This window comes from Trachemys scripta, chromosome 16 (genome assembly GCF_013100865.1).
Source record: "Trachemys scripta elegans isolate TJP31775 chromosome 16, CAS_Tse_1.0, whole genome shotgun sequence".
NCBI lineage: Eukaryota > Metazoa > Chordata > Testudines > Emydidae > Trachemys > Trachemys scripta.
The window spans coordinates 5,680,203-5,695,442 of record NC_048313.1 but is presented as its reverse complement, the minus strand read 5'-3'; the positions used below and the strand labels follow the sequence as shown (position 1 = coordinate 5,695,442).

At 63.1% G+C, this 15,240-nt stretch overlaps 3 protein-coding genes across 3 annotated transcripts in view; 2 read left to right on the top strand and 1 right to left on the bottom strand.

The window, feature by feature from the left end:
* The window catches only part of NOVA2 (NOVA alternative splicing regulator 2), a 50,141-nt gene extending 44,320 nt beyond the window's left edge, over positions 1-5,821 (bottom strand). Inside the window, exon 1 of the mRNA XM_034792731.1 lies at positions 5,710-5,821. Within this exon, the coding sequence (XP_034648622.1) occupies positions 5,710-5,821 (112 nt within the window). The remainder of the gene's footprint in view (positions 1-5,709) is intronic.
* MYPOP (Myb related transcription factor, partner of profilin) lies at positions 5,478-9,236 on the top strand. The gene is made up of 2 exons (XM_034791748.1): positions 5,478-6,252; positions 7,358-9,236. The coding sequence occupies exons 1-2, from the start codon at positions 5,820-5,822 to the stop codon at positions 8,035-8,037; spliced, it is 1,113 nt and encodes a 370-aa protein (XP_034647639.1). The 5' UTR covers positions 5,478-5,819; the 3' UTR covers positions 8,038-9,236.
* A 2,000-nt stretch (positions 9,237-11,236) lies between these two features.
* Positions 11,237-14,195, top strand: IRF2BP1 (interferon regulatory factor 2 binding protein 1). The gene has a single exon (XM_034791747.1). It carries the CDS (start codon positions 11,396-11,398, stop codon positions 13,199-13,201), a length of 1,806 nt encoding a protein of 601 aa, XP_034647638.1. The 5' UTR covers positions 11,237-11,395; the 3' UTR covers positions 13,202-14,195.
* Positions 14,196-15,240: the final 1,045 nt, after the last annotated feature.

Below are 15,240 nucleotides of genomic sequence, written 5' to 3'. Positions count from 1 at the left end.
TTCCTTAGGGCCGCCCTGTAATCACAGCCATCGCTGGAGGGAGAGGGGCCTAGAGGGAAAAGTGCACAGGGGTGGGGGGTGCCCCCTAGCGCTGCACTGGGGCCAGCAGTGACTGTGAGGGAGAGGCCTCCTACTGACCCCCCCACACTCCAGTCCCTGCAGCACAGCGCCCCCTAGCGCCGCACTGGGGCCAGCACTGACTGTGAGAGGAGAGCCTCCTACTGACCCCCCCACCCCAGTGCCTGCAGCACATCGCCCCCTAGCACCGCCCTGGGGCCAGCACTGACTGCGAGGGAGAGCGTCTCCTACTGACCACCCCCACTCCAGTCCCTGCAGCACAGCGCCCCCTAGCACTGCACTGGGGCCAGCAGTGACTGTGAGGGAGAGCGCCTCCTACTGACTCCCCCCCACCCCAGTCCCTGCAGCACAGCGCCCCCTAGCGCCGCACTGTGGCCAGCACTGACTGTGAGAGGAGAGCCCCCTACTGAACCCCTCCCACCCCGGTCCCTGCAGCACAGCGCCCCCTAGTGCCGCACTGGGACCAGCACTGACTGCGAGAGGAGAGCGCCCCCTGCTGCGTTCCTTGTACCCCGGTCCCTGCAGCTTAGCACCCCCTAGTGCCGCACTGGGGCATTGTGGGTAATAGTAACAGCCCTGCTTACTGGGAAACTCAACCCATTTTGTCAAGCCTCAGGATTTTTTCAGAAAGCTCCCGTGGCCAGATGCAAAGCTGCTTAATAGAGCTTATGGGAGCAAAGCAGCTCGCAGGCCAAGTCCGGCAATATCCCGCGCGTCTCCCCCGTTCCCACTCCCTGGGCTCAGGGTTCTGGGCACTGGGCCCCTCGCACTAGAGGACAGAGTCACCCCCCCCCCTTCCCAGCGAAGTCCTTCCAGTCTCTTGCCGCTGTCCAGTGTCACTAATCTCCTCTCTCTGCCCTGTGATCTCCAGCGGCTGCCACCCCTGTGGGTCATAGACTCACAGGCTCCAAGGCCAGACGGGACCAGTGTGCCCATCTACCCTGGCATAGCTGCGGCGCTCAGACGGTGCAAAACATCCACACCCTGGAGAGGTGGAGCTAGACGACCGAACCCGCGGTGGGGAAGAAATCCTCCATCACCCTAGCTACCACCTGCTGGGGAGGTGGGTTACCCTAAAAATGGGGGGGCACCAGTGCCCAAACTGTGCCCCCCATACTGCACAAGCCCCTGCCCCATGCCACCCCTTCCTCACGAGCCCCCACCCCCAAGTCCCCGTCCTCGCACTGTCCCCTTTCCCCGAGGCCTCCCTCCTGCCCTACCTCTTCCCCCAGGACCCCTCTCCCTCATCGCTCACCCTTACAGAGGGTAAAAAGTGGTGGGGCCGTGTCCCCCGGCTCCCCCTGGGCCGGTGCCCCTGTATTTTAAGTGTAGACACACCCAGAGGCCAGAGACCTTCCCCAGAATAATTCCTAGCGCAGCTCTTTTAGGAAAACACCTGGTCCTGATTTTAAAATGGCCAGTGATGGAGAATCCACCACGACCCCAGTCAGCGAGTTGCTCCCACGCTTAATCATCCTCAGCGTTAAAAATTCACGCCTTATGGCCAGTGTGAACTGGTCTCGCTTCCAGTGGCAGATTTAGAGATAGTGGGGCCCTGGCGCCAGCTTCATTTTTGGGGCCCCTCCTTGGGACCCAACCAAGAAAAAGACCATTCTCTCTGACCTCCCCCCGCCCCCGGTTGTCATTCTTTTTTCCTTCATCCTCCTCCTGTAAGTAACAGCAAGTCAATGAAAATAAAGTGAGGTACCTTGATTGGTTTTCTAGTCTAACTTATTTTTCCACAGACCACTTGAAAATCGCTGAGGGTCTCGGTGAACCACGTAATGATCTTTCCAAATATTAGCACAGTAGTGTGCAGGAAATGGACCGCTTGTGTGGATTGATCTAGGCTGAAGTTGATGGTGGGATGGAAATTATTGAAATCACGGTGGAATTCCTCAAGGGCTTCTTTTCCATGGGTCCAGATGATGAAGATGTCATCAATGTAGCGTAAGTAGAGTAGGGGCGTTAGGGGATGAGAGCTATTGTTTGTACCATTAGCTAACTAGTATAAAGCACTTTGGATAAGAGCCCTTTATAAAAAAATGTAAAAAAAAAAAACCATTGGGGTGTGGAGTCTGGTCAGGAGTTAGGGTGTGGGAGGGGGCAGGGTCTGGGAGGGAGTTAGGGTGCAGGACGGGCTGGGGGTTGGGGTGCGGGGGTCTGGCCAGGAGTTAGGGTGAGGAAGGGGGCTCAGGGCTGGGGCAGGAGGTTGGGGTGCGGAGCACTTACCTGGGGCAGCTCCCATTTGGTGCAAGGGGTGCAGGTGGGGATGTGGGGGGGGGGTGCAGGAGTCAGGGAAAGGGGTTGGGGGTGTGGGCTGGGGTCATGGGGGTGCTCCCAGCCCCCTGCCCTGAGAGCAGGCCATTAGCGCCATTGGAGACCTTAGACCTGGGCAGCAGCACGTGAGAGCTGAGACCCCCTGGTCTGTGGCTCCCTTCCCCTGGCCTTTTTCCTCCCTGCTCTGCCCCACAGCTTCTGTCCCTGCAGCGGTGCTCCCCGCAGGGGGTGCTGGACGGTGCTGGGCTGCTTGTAGTTGGGGGGCCCCGTGCCAGGGCATTGAGCGTTTCATTTTAAATCTGCCTCTGCTCATTTCAGGGGCAGCCATTGGATGGTGTCAGACCCTTGTTTGCCAGGAGTCCTTTATTAGCGAATTTCTGTTCCCCAGGAGGGTCCTGCTAGATCCGAATCAAGTCACCCTGAAGCCTTCTCTTTGTGACACTATAACAGATCCAACTCCTGGACAATTACCTACAGAGGGAAGAGCCGAGGGCCCCTCCCCGTGTCCTCTGGCTGGTTGGTAGCTGGGCTTTATTAGGCCCCTGGATTCCCTTGGCTTCAGAGCTAGCGCGGGACGCCTGGGTTCCTTGGGCAGCCCCCAAGGCTGCCTGCCCCGCGTCTGCTGCTTGGGGATGACGCTGCTTGCTGGCTGACAGGCCTGTCTGTGTCCACAGCCTGGCACCTGCTGGCCATGGCGGGGGATGCAGCAAAAGGGATTTAACTGAGCAGGTGGCCTTGAAGCTTGGGCTTGGACTCCCATGTGGAATTTCATTTTACAGGGGGGAGGGATAGCTCAGTGGTTTGAGCATTGGCCTGCTAAACCCAGCGTTGTGAGTTCAATCCTTAAGGGGGCCACTTAGGGATCTGGGGCAAAATCAGTACTTGGTCCTGCTAGTGAAGGCAGGGGGCTGGACTCAATGACCTTTCAAGGTCCCTTCCAGTTCTAGGAGATGGGATATCTCCATTAATTTACCTTAAAGGGCACTGTGAGGAGGAAATCAGTTCTATTGTCCCAGCCTGAAACAAAGCATCACAAAAAACACCTGGATGGGCCCATGGAGGGATATGGAGCTCTTGACTCAACCTGCTGGTGGTGTATTGGTTTATTAACAATCATTATATGTATCCTGGTAGCTCAGAGCCCCAGTCATGGGCCAGGCCCTCACTGTGCCAGGCGCTGTATGTTGTATTGCTATTAGGTGTATTACGGTAGTGTCCCAGTCTTGCTCCAGGCCCCCATGACGTTAGGGGCTGTACAAAGACACACCAAGGAGCCAACACACATTTTTTGTTCCGGGCTTAGCGAGCCCCTGGCACAGCCAGGTCCTGACCAGTGACTCGGGCTCCAGGGCACTACAGTAAAACGAAGAATCACCATCATAATTATGATGAATTACTCACCACTTTGAAGCTCCCATCCACCCCCGCCCCCCAATGCTTCAATTCCTTTAAATCTTTGGAAGCCACTGGCTGGTCAGTTTCACCTTCTGTTCCTAGTCAGTTTCAGGCTTTGGGTCCCAGCCACTAGGTCAGTGAGGATCTTGGGATCAGTGCTTGGTCCCCCCTCAGCCTCCACCACTGAAGTGAAAGGGGTCACGCTGAAGCCAGCAGCAGTAGGGCGTTATCATCCTCTGACACGTGCCAGCCCCTGGACAGGGTCAAAGACCCACAGACACAGGGGACTTCCATTCCCCCTTCTCTCAGGGTAGAACAAAGGGGTGGGGGCTCACACCACACAGCGTTAACCGGGGGTTTGGACCACAGGCACACCAGACCGATGCTGGAGTCACAGCCTGAGCCCATCGCTGGGAGACGGGGGAGCTGCCCTCGGTGTAACTGACACAGCGATGCTGCCTGAGTTTGCTGAGAGCCTGAGCCCCTTGCTGTGAGAGGAGGAGCTGCCCCAGGCATCCCAAGGAAATGCTGACTCCCAGTCCTACTGCTCCCGGCGCCCGGACAACCCCACCCCAGAGGAGGGCTCTGTGCAGAGCAGGAGAGGAAGAGCACTTGGAATCATGCGCCCATCGGCTGCTGCGGTAAGCACTGGTCCCCTCGGCTGCCCAGTGCCCCCACCTGGCTGGGGTGGAGAGAGGACTTTGGGTGTGAGGAGGGGAAATTCCCCCTTCTCCCTGGCCATTGCTACGGCTCCCCTAAGCCTCAGGACTCTCTGCTGGAGAGTGGGGGAGCCAAGAGAAGCGGGTGAATCTTGCAGCCCATCCCCCGTGAAGCCTGGCCAGCCCCTCACAGTGGGGAGATAAGAGGGGACCCTAAAAGAAACCCTAGACCCAGCCGGCTTCCCTACCCCTTCTCCCCAGGACTGCTCCTTCTCTGACCCTCCTTCCCTCCCACAGGAAATGCCAGGATCCAACAGGCAGCCAGAGACAGAAGCGGGCAGGGTATGGAGATTAGATAGATAGATAGATAGATAGATAGATAGATGGGGTGTATGGGGATAGATAGATAGATAGATAGATAGATAGATAGATAGATAGATAGATAGATAGATAGATAGATGTGTATGGGGATAGATAGATAGATAGATAGATAGATGGGGTGTACAGGGATTGATAGATAGATAGATAGATAGATAGATAGATAGATAGATGTATGGGTGTATGGGTGTATGGGGATGGATGGATGGTTAGATGGGTGTGTGTGGAGATAGATAGATAGATAGATAGATAGATAGATAGATAGATAGATGATGGGGTGTATGAGGATAGATAGAGGGGGTGTATGGGGATGGATGGATGGTTAGATGGGGGTGTGTGGGGATAGATAGATAGATAGAGGGGTGTACGGGGATGGATGGATGGTTAGATGGGGTGCATGGGGATGATGTGGGGAGGGATCGCTCAATGGATCAATCACTCTGGAGACTTTCCCACCCTACTTGAGGCTGGGAAGCAGGCGGGGGGGGGGGTGAACCTCGGGGCGAGCCCCCCCCCCGCTTTTCCGGCCAGGGGGTTTGCAGCCCCCCGCCCGGGGGGGGGGGGGGGGAGGACTGGCAGGGGGACCCAGCCAGGGTTGCTACGGAAACCGAGCGCCCTTGGCCTGCTGGGAGCCGGGCTGGGAGTGAGCATGCTCGGTGCCAGGGAATGGGAGGGGACGGAGCCAGCCGGGCGGAGGAAGGACGGGGGAGGCTGGCGCCGGGCTGCAGCAGGGGCCGGCGTGGGCAGGGGCGCGCATTGCGGAGTGGGGGGCACAGACCCCCCCCAGCAGGGTGGGGGGCTCGGCTGCATGCCGGGGAGGGAAGGGAGCAGCGGAGAGGAGGTCAGACTAGATGATCATGATGGTCCCTTCTGGCCGTAAAGTCTATGAGTCTCTGAGATCTGCAGGGCACCGTCTTGCCTGGCACGGTGCCCCCTTCCTCTAGCACCACCGTGGGGCCCGCCTCGCCGTGCAGGGTATCCACGCCCTCCGGGGACCCCCCAGCCACCCCTCCCCACTGGGCGCCAGGCATGCCCGGGGACGCCGAGGAGATCACCCGTTTGCGCAAGCCCCGCTTCTCCTACGAGGAGAACCAGATCCTTATCCAGGAGGTGCGCGCCCACTACACCAAGTTGTACGGTGCCCAGAGCCGGCAGGTGACGGTGGCCGAGCGCCGGCGCGTCTGGGAGGGCATCGCCGCCAAGATCAACGCCATCACCAGCTGGAAGCGGACGGGCCAGGAGGTGCAGAAGCGCTGGAATGACTTCAAGCGGCGCACCAAGGAGAAGCTGGCGCGGGTGCCCCACTCCACCCAGGGCGCTGGGGGAACGGCTGCCAGCGAGGAGACCTTCTCGGCGGAGGAGGAAACCATCTTCGCCATCCTGGGGCCCGGCGTGGTGATGGGACCTGGTGGGGCCGAGCAGCACCCCACAGCCTTCGCCCACAGATACCACCATGGCTCTGGTGAGTGCCCACCCCGGGACGGGACCATGCCACCCATCAGTGGGCAGAACCAACTCCCCCAGCTGGGTACACTGCTACCACCAGAGCTAGGGGGGCTTGGTAACACTCCCCCATGAACCAGACAGTAATTGTGGGATTGGAGGGGGCATCAGGAGCTGTGTTGTCTCACACGGGGCTGCCAAGCTAAGCACCGTGGGGTACAGTCAGAGCTGAGATGAGAGAGCCTGTCTGGTGCCAAGGGAAACCCAGGTACTGTGGGGTGGGAGCTCAGTAGGGGGCAGTCTCACCTCACAGTCAGTGCTGACCCCAATGTCTCAGTGCGGCACTAGGGGGCGCTGTGCTGCAGGGAGCATGGCAGGGGCTCAGCAGGGGGCGCTCTCCCCTGGCAGTCAGTGCTGACCCCAGTGGGGCAGTAGGGGGCGCTGTGCTGCAGGGAGAGGGGTCGGGGTCTCTGTCCCCTGGCAGCCAGCACCAGCCCCCCTATGGTGTGAGGGGGTGCAGTGGGGCCCAGCAGGGGTGCACACACAGTCATTCACAGCACCCCCTAGCACGACACTGGGGCATGACAGAAACCTCGACTGACCCACTTGGCTGGTTGCTTCCCCCTGACTCCGCATGGGTGAGTCGAGCTTGGAGGGACTCACGCCATCTCTCGGGGGGGGCGGGTCCTTCGGGGCACAGCCCGTTAATTAGTACTGACCATGCCACCAACCTGCCTTACTCCTCACAGCTCCACTGCCGGGTGGTGCCCACTCTGGGATCAGAACCCAGGAGTCCTGGGCCCAGGCCACGGGGGAGAGGGGGTGCAGGGCATGGGAGGTGGGGGCAGTCAGCTCTGCTGAGGCGGCCCTGGTGACAGAACCCCGTCCCTTCTGGGAGCCAAGCCGGATGGGGGACCTGGAGGCAACTTCAGGCGGGCTAACCCCTGGGAGATGGGCGGGAGGGGGTGGTTCCGCACCCCCTGGGGGGAATAGACCGGAGGGTACAGTCCCGCCCACCACTGCTGGGAAACAGATCCTACCCCGGGGGGGGGGAACACTCTTTGGGGAGTGACCTGCCCTGTGCCCACAGCCCCCAGCCGACGCTCTCTCTTCTCTCTCTGCAGAGACGCTGGCCGGGGGCAAGGTCTCCTCCAGCCCCGAGCCCTCGGTTCAGCCCCCCTGCTGCGCCCTGGACGGGGTCCTGCTGCGGCCCAAGGAGCGCGACTCGCCGGCGCCCCCCTCGGCCGAGCCCTCTCTGCAAATCGTGCGGTTGGCACCCTCGCCGGCCAGGCTGGGCCGCCGGCCCCACCCGGGACACTCGCCCACAGAGCAGCCATGCAGGGAGCGGCTCCCGGGCTCCCCGCCGCCCCGCCGCCGGCGCCCGCGCCCTGAGCCACCCCCGGAGCCCTCGCTGGATCTCCTGGCTGCCCAACGGGAGACGGCCGAGGCCATTCGCGACCTGACCTACACCGTGCACCACAGCCTGGACCGTCTCACCAACGTGGTAGCCGCCCTCCTGCCCCTCCTCCCGGCCCAGGGACCTGGCCTGGGCGCCCCCCGGGGGGGCCTCTTCCACCAGCAGGCGCCCGTCGGCTCCCCACTGCCAGCACCCCCCGCCAAGAGCCCACTCCCCGCCGAGACCTTCGCCGCCAAGGTGGAAATGTCCCCTGAGCCGGCGGAGAATGCGGGACAATCCCAAGGGGTCCTCCCCGCCGAGGCCCACCCTTGCCGCAGCTCCCCGCCACTGAAGCGAAGGAAGGGGATCCCCACTCGGAAGCGTAGGGGGCGCTGGAAGAATCTGTGACTCCCCAGAGCCTGGGGCTCCCCCACAGAGGATCCTGCCCCCCAAAGTAGGTGGGTGCAGGGCACCCGCCACGGGACAGCGAGAGTTCGGTCACTCGAAGGGAAGTTCTCCTGAAGCCCCCCCTCCCATCCGATTGTCCCACACACCCCACGGCGCAGGGGACGCCCCATCTACTCCAACAGGGAGCGAGTCCCCCTCCGCCCCCGGGCTTTGCTACGATGAGCCAAGTGGTCAGCAAAACCCTGGCAAAAGGGCTGAATGTATCTGCAGCTGGAAATCGGAGACTGCCACATCCTCTGCCCCAGCTCTACCGGTGCCTCCCACTCCCAACCCACAGGCCTCCGGGTTCCCCCCAGCTCTGCCGGTGCCCCTCACTCCTGACCCGCAGCCCCCTGCCAGCCCAGCCCTGCCCCCCCCAGCTCTGCCGGTGCCCCTCACTCCCGACCCACAGTCCATCTGCTACTCCTGTAACTGGCCAATGCCACTAAATTGTGTCCGGGCATGGCCAGGTTTATAAAATGGATAAACTCTGTCCGGGAGTCGGGTGAGATCCCCAACCCCCCAGGCCAGGACTGAGCCCCAGGGCTGCCCAGGGCAGGGAGGGGCGCTTGTTGCCTCCCTCCGGGGTCCCCCTTCATTCCCCCCCCAGATTTGTGTGTCTGTCTTGGTGATGCCCTGGAGGGCTCCGACAACATAACCCTCCCCCCCTCCATGCCCCAAAGTCGGGATCTGTGTCCAGGCTTCATATCCCAGGTCTGGGTTCAGATCCAGCGTCCAGCCCAAGATTTGGGGTCCCTCTTGGGGGGCCCACAGTCCCCCCCCCCCCCCCAAGCGACAGACCACGGCGGGGTGGGGGCTTTTATTCCTCTGCTACCGAGGCGGCGGAGAGCAAAGAGTTAATGGTCCCAAGTGTGTGTGTTTGTGGGGGGGGGGGTGATTTCAGCACACATGACCGGACGGGGCGGGTGTCAAATCTAGCCCCTCCTTCCTGCGTCACATCCCCTTAAGGTCACCCCGGGGGGGGGAGGGGGCAGTGGCAGACACCCCAGGGCCCCTGCCTGGGAAGGCGCCGCTCGGGACTGCCCGTTCGCAGCTCTTGGTCCAGACCCCTCCGGGCTGCAAATATCCCACCCCCCACCAGGGACACGCAATAAACTATTTTCATACTGAACCCTGCGACCTGTGGGGCGTCTTCGCGGGGGGGGGGGACTGCTGGGGGGGCTATTGGTATATTCCCGCAGGTACCCACTGATCTCTCCAGGCAGCCGCCCCCCACCTCTCCCTCCCTCTCCCCCACACCCCTCCCCAACCCCTCTATCCATCCCTCCCCCACTTCTCCCTCACACGCCCTTCTCTCCATCTATCCTTACAACACCCCTCCATCCATCCCTCAATCCATCCCTCTCCCCTTTCTCGCACCCCTCCCTCCCCCACTCCTCTATCCATCCATCCCTACTCCCCCCACACCCCTCTCTTCATCCCCGCACCCTTCCATCCATCCCTCTCCTACACCCCACAATCCAGCCCTCTCTCCATCTATCCCTACAACACCCCTCCATCCAACCCTCTCTCTCTCCATCCCCCCACCCTTTCCTACATCCCTTCTCCACACCCCTCCATTCATCCCTCCCCTACACCCCTCAATCCATCCCTCTCTCCCTTCCCGCACCCCTCCCTCCCCCCACTCCTCTATCCATCCATCCCTACTCCCCCCACACACCCCTCTCTTCATCTATCCCTCTCTCCATCCCCCCATACCCCTCAATCCATCCCTCTCTCCCTTCCCCCACCCCTCTATCCATCCATCCCTTCTCCCCCCACCCCTCCCTCCACCCATCCCCCCCAAACACCCCTCTAACCATTCCTCCATCTCTCACCTCTTTGTCCATCTATCCCCACACTCCCCCTTCCACCCCCTTTCTGTACCCCTCTCTCCACTGCCCCACACACATGCCTCTCTCCCAGCCCCAGCACGCCCCTCACCGGGGTATCTGGGCTCCAGCCCCTCCCAGGGACGGGGACTGCGGTTGCAGCGGGCGGGCCGGTCCCCCCTTGGGGGCCAGCCGGGGGGGGTCACACGCGGATGGTTCCCCCCCCTCCCCGTTTCCCCAGGCTGGGCGCCGCGCAGCGCGGCTGGGAGCGCGGCCAGCTGGGGGCTGCGGGGCATTCTGGGAATCGTAGTCCCTCTCCCACCCCACCCCACCCCGCGGCAGGATCGAGCTATTAACCCTTCCGGGGCTGGAGCCCCGCCGGCCTCCCCAGCCAAGGCGAGAGGAGGTGGGGGCCGCACCCCGCCGGGGCCAAACCCGTCCTGAAGGGGGGATGGGGGGGAGGGAAGGTGGAAAGAAAGATGGATGAGTGTGAAAGGAAGGACGGACGGACGGACGGACAGCGCCTGGGGCAGGAGTGACTCTGAGCCCCCCAGGCACAGATGAGGGAGGTTCTGTGTGTTTGGTGCCACGCGGTTCGCTGGGTCCCACCCCAGAGGTGGCTGCATTCAGGCCTCTATCCCGCCCCGCCCCCGCTCCTTGGAAGGCGCCCGTCGGACACCCCCCATCCCTCTCTCCCGCCCATTTACTGCATGGCCCCCGCCCTGCCCCCTGCTGGGGCAAACCCAGGGGGCAGGCAGGGGGACTCCGTAGGGGGCGCTCTCCCCATCCAGAGCCCCCGGGGGTAGCTCCAGCCCCTCAGCTGAGGCAGTGGTCGGGGGTCAAACCAGGATTGGAGCGGGGAGCCCGTGGGTCGCTGCTATCACTGTGAGATCTGGTGGGGTCAGCCTCAGTGCGATGCGGGAGGGGGGCTGGGAGCCAGGACGCCTGGGTTCTGTTTCTGGCTGAGGGTGAGGAGTGGGGGTCTAGTGGTTGGGAGGGGCAGGGCTGGGAGCCAGGACTCCTGGGCTGTATGCCTGACTTTGGGAGGGGAATGGGATCTAGGCTGACTCACTGGGTGACCCTGGACAAATCCCTTTGCTGCGACGGGCCTCAGTTTCCCCCCTTAGTATAACAAGCCCGGGAGGGGGAAACGGCCCCAAAACATTCATTAACAACATCCTTAGCCACCCTGGATGGCCCGTACTCCCACAGGCGGCGGGAGGGGTCCGGCCAAGTCGGGGGGAGGACGGGTCCCAACCAGGCCTGTGCCCCTTTAAGACGGCCCCGGCGGACGGGACTACATGTCCCAGCAGGCGCCGCGGCGGAGTTATGTAAGTTTCTCCATGAACAGGGCAGCAGCCGCAGCGGGCGGCGGAGCGGCGGGGGAGCGCGGATCGGGCCGCTCCTAGGCTGCGCGGGGCCCTGCGCGGGGCGCGCAAGTGAGCCGGGCGCGCAAGGCGGCGCCGGGGCTGCGGGAAGGCGGCGCTATGGCCGCGGTGCAGGCGTCCCGCCGGCAGTGGTGCTACTTGTGCGACCTGCCCAAGATGCCGTGGGCCATGATCTGGGATTTCAGCGAGGCCGTGTGCCGGGGCTGCGTGAACTTCGAAGGGGCCGATCGCATCGAGTTCCTCATCGAGACGGCGCGGCAGCTGAAACGCAGCCACGCCATGCAGGACGCCCGCTCGCCGGGGCCCCAGGCCGTCAAGCATGCCAAGGACGGAGGGCCCCTGGACCGGGCCGGGCTGGAGCGCTACGAGCGGGCCCGGGGGCCTGGCGACTACACCCTCAGCCCCCGGTTGCCCAATGGCCTGCCCCGGGCGGAGGACGGGGGACCCGAAGGCAGCCGGCAGAGCCCCACCGCCCGGCGGGCACTGATGGGCCCCGTGCCGCCCAGCCTGGGACTGATGGGGGCGCCGCAGGGCTTGCTGGCTGCCGTGTCGGGGCTGGGGCCCCGGGGGCCCGGCCTGGGCTTGGCGGCTGCCTCGCCCCTCTTGGGGGAGCTGGGCAAGGCGCGGGGCCCCTACGGCGGCGAGTACGAGAAGGAGAAGCAGCGCAACGCGGAGTGCCTGGCCGAGCTGAGCGAGGCCTTGCGGGGCCGGGCGGAGGAGTGGCACGGCAAGCCCAAGGCGGTGCGGGAGCAGCTGCTGGCCCTCTCAGCCTGCGCCCCCTTCAACGTGCGCTTCAAGAAGGACCACGCGCTGGTGGGGCGCATCTTCGCCTTCGACGCCGCCCCCCGGCCCGGCTACGAGTTCGAGCTGAAGCTCTTTGTCGAGTACCCGTGTGGCTCGGGCAGCGTCTACGCCGGTGTCCTCGCCTTGGCCAAGCAGATGTTCCACGACTGCCTCAAGGACCCCGGCAAGGTGATCTCCTCCGGCTACAAGTACCTGGAATATGAGAAGCGGCACGGCACCGGGGACTGGCGCCTGCTGGGGGAGCTCTTCACCGAGGGCGTCCGGTTCTTCCGGGACCCCCCGGCCCCTGAGGCCCTACCCCAGCAGTTCCTAGACAGCAGCTGCGCCATGTTGCCCAGCGCCCTGGTGCGGGCTATGCCACCCCGGGCCGTCATGCGGCGCCGCAAGGCCTCCCCAGAGCCGGAGGGCGAGGGGGGTGCAGCGGGCAAGCTGACGGGCGAGGAGCAGCAACAGAGGCAGACCTGGCTTCCCCAAGGGTCGGCCGGGATCTACTCGCCGGGCATGGCCCACCTTGCCGTGCCCGCCGGCCAGGCCCCGGGGCCCGAGGGCGCCCTGCGCAATGACCCCTCGCCCATCACCGCGCTGAAGAACGTCGCCGACGCCCTGGGGGCCGGGCAGTCGCCCAAGGATGCCAACCCCGTCCACTCCACCACGGCCCGGCAAAACAGCGCCAGCCCTGCCTCGCCCGCCGCCTCGGCCCAGCACCGGCTCGTCCCGCGCAACAGCGAGCCCGGGCAGGCATCTTCCTCGTCGTCCTCTTCCTCCGGGGCCCACTCGGCCGGCGGCACCGGCTCAGCCGGCGCCCAGAGCACCCCCGACTCCTCGGGCGGCCCCAGCAGTGCCCCCCTGTGCTGCACCATCTGTCACGAGCGGCTGGAAGACACCCACTTTGTGCAGTGCCCCTCGGTGCCAAGCCACAAATTCTGTTTCCCTTGCTCCCGCGATTTCATCAAAGCCCAGGGGGCGGCCGGCGAGGTCTATTGCCCCAGCGGGGAGAAGTGCCCCCTGGCCGGCTCCAACGTGCCCTGGGCCTTTATGCAGGGAGAAATCGCCACCATCTTGGCCGGAGACGTCAGAGTCAAAAAGGAGCGGGATCCGTGAACCGAGAGGGGGATCGTGGGGGTGTCCTGTCACCCCCCCCCGCCTGTGATCTGGGGGTACCCCGGCAGCATGAGGCCTCCGGAGTAACTGGCGCTACAATTAACTTATTGCCCTTTTTAACCTTTCCCAGTCTGGGGCCCTGTATATAATCTATTTTTTAATATTTCCATAGCAATCTTATATATGAGGTCATATCTACATAACCAACTGGGGGGTATCACGTGTGTGCTGGGGGGAGATGGGAGGGTTTGCTGCATAGCAGCATAAGGGGAAGATGGGTGGGAGTGGTAAGGGACGGAGCGAGGCCCAGACCCTCTTTTGGGGCCGCCCTGGAGATGGAATCTCTCTGTTCCGCCCCAGAGGGGACGCAACTGGGGCAGGGATTCCCTGCCTGTCTAACGTGGCTCAGGCCTGGCAAGGCGTCACCCCTGGGGTGAGGGTGCCGTGTGTCAATCTCTGTGGCCTACTGGGGTTGCGGCTCCTGTCAGGCGAGGGAAGTGACTGAGAACCTGCAAACTCGCTCCATGCAAATTGGGGGGAGAGGGATGTGAGCTTTGCCTGTCATGGTCCTGGGTCTGTATTGGAGTTGCACTCCCTAGAGGGGAAGGGCCCCATGTCCCATCCCCTGCGTGCTCTGCCAGGGAGACAGTCTGGCCCTTGGGGCCAGGCTCTGGGCACCTTGTTTAGCAGCTCAGTTCCTGGCATTCTGGGTTCCAAAGTTTGGGGAACTCTTCTGTCCTCTCCCTCCCCCCGCCCCGGCCCTCTTGTGGGTTCCCCAGCTGGGCCCATAAGGGAGCCCCCTTCCCCTGGGAGAGCAGCACAAGGACCCTGGGAGTAGAAAGCCAGAGGGGAAGGGTGACCAGCTGTGCTTCCTTGGCACCTAGCCACCCAGCTGTGCCAGTCTACTCACTCCTGACCCACAGCCCCCTGCTAGCCCAGCCTGGGCTCCCCCGCAGCTGTGCTGGTGCCCCTCAGTGCTGACCCGCAGCCCCCTGCCAGCCCAGCCCTGGGCTCCCCCCAGCTCTGCCGGTGCCCCTCATTCCCAACCCACTGCCCCCTGCTAGCCTAGCCCGGGCTCCTCCTAGCTCTGCCGGTGCCCCTCACTCCCAACCTGCAGCCCCCTGCCGGCCCAGCCCTGGGCTCCCCACTGCCAGCTCTGCCGGTGCCCCTCACTCCCGACCCACAGCCCCCTGCTGATGCCCCTCGCGCCCCACTGGGAGCCACGAACAGAGGTTGCTTGGCTGCATGGTGTGGCTGGGGAAGTGAACGAGACTCACCAGACTAATGTCACGTGGGCTCTCAGTAGCAGGCACAGTTACAGCTGAGCCCGCAGCGAGAACTAGCTCCTATCCCCACCCCAACCCCCCCCATTCAGATGCCAGTGCACAACCAGTCCACACTAATCCTTTTGAGTGGGGGGGAGGAGGGGGAGTCAGGTCTCCTGGGTTCAAAAAGCTGGGAAGACACTGCTCTGGAGAGATTTGGGGTTCCTGTTTTTTGAACAGGGGAACCCCAGCTTCCGTGGCCAGAGGAGCTGCATTGAGAGGAGATGGGGTTGATTTATAGTAGGGCCTACCTTTATTGTTGCTGATTGTAGGATCCAGGCTGTTTGTGGGGAGGGGGCTGGCAGCCAGGACTCCTGGGTTCTCTCCCCCGCTTGGGGAGGGGAGTGGGGTCTAGTGGTTAGAGCAGGGGACTGGGAGCCAGGACACCGGGGTACTATCCAAGGCTTTGCTACGAGTTTGCCGTGCAGCTGTGGCCTAGAGACTTCACCTGTCCGTGCCTCAGTTTCCTTCTGTAAAGTGGGGAGGCTGGCCCTGTAACTGCTCAGCTAGCCTAGGGCTGGGCTGTTGCCCTTTCATCAGTGTTCCTCTTTCAGAGCCCCCCCCCCCCCGGAACAACCCAGGGGCTCCCCGAATCCCCATGACAACACAGACCCTTGTGCAATCCCACAATAACAAACCGGCATCCCGTGTGTCCAAGGCCAAAAGTCATAAGCAGTGGGGAGAAGGAAGAGGAGCAGTTCTGTGGGTGACCCC

Excerpts from the sequence above, each read along its gene's own strand:
- MYPOP (XM_034791748.1), top strand. The coding sequence starts at position 5,820 with ATGCCCGGGGACGCCGAGGAGATCACCCGTTTGCGCAAGCCCCGCTTC. Across the intron at positions 6,253-7,357 it reads CAGATACCACCATGGCTCTG|AGACGCTGGCCGGGGGCAAG; the intron begins GTGAGTGCCCAC and ends CTCTCTCTGCAG.
- IRF2BP1 (XM_034791747.1), top strand. The coding sequence starts at position 11,396 with ATGGCCGCGGTGCAGGCGTCCCGCCGGCAGTGGTGCTACTTGTGCGAC.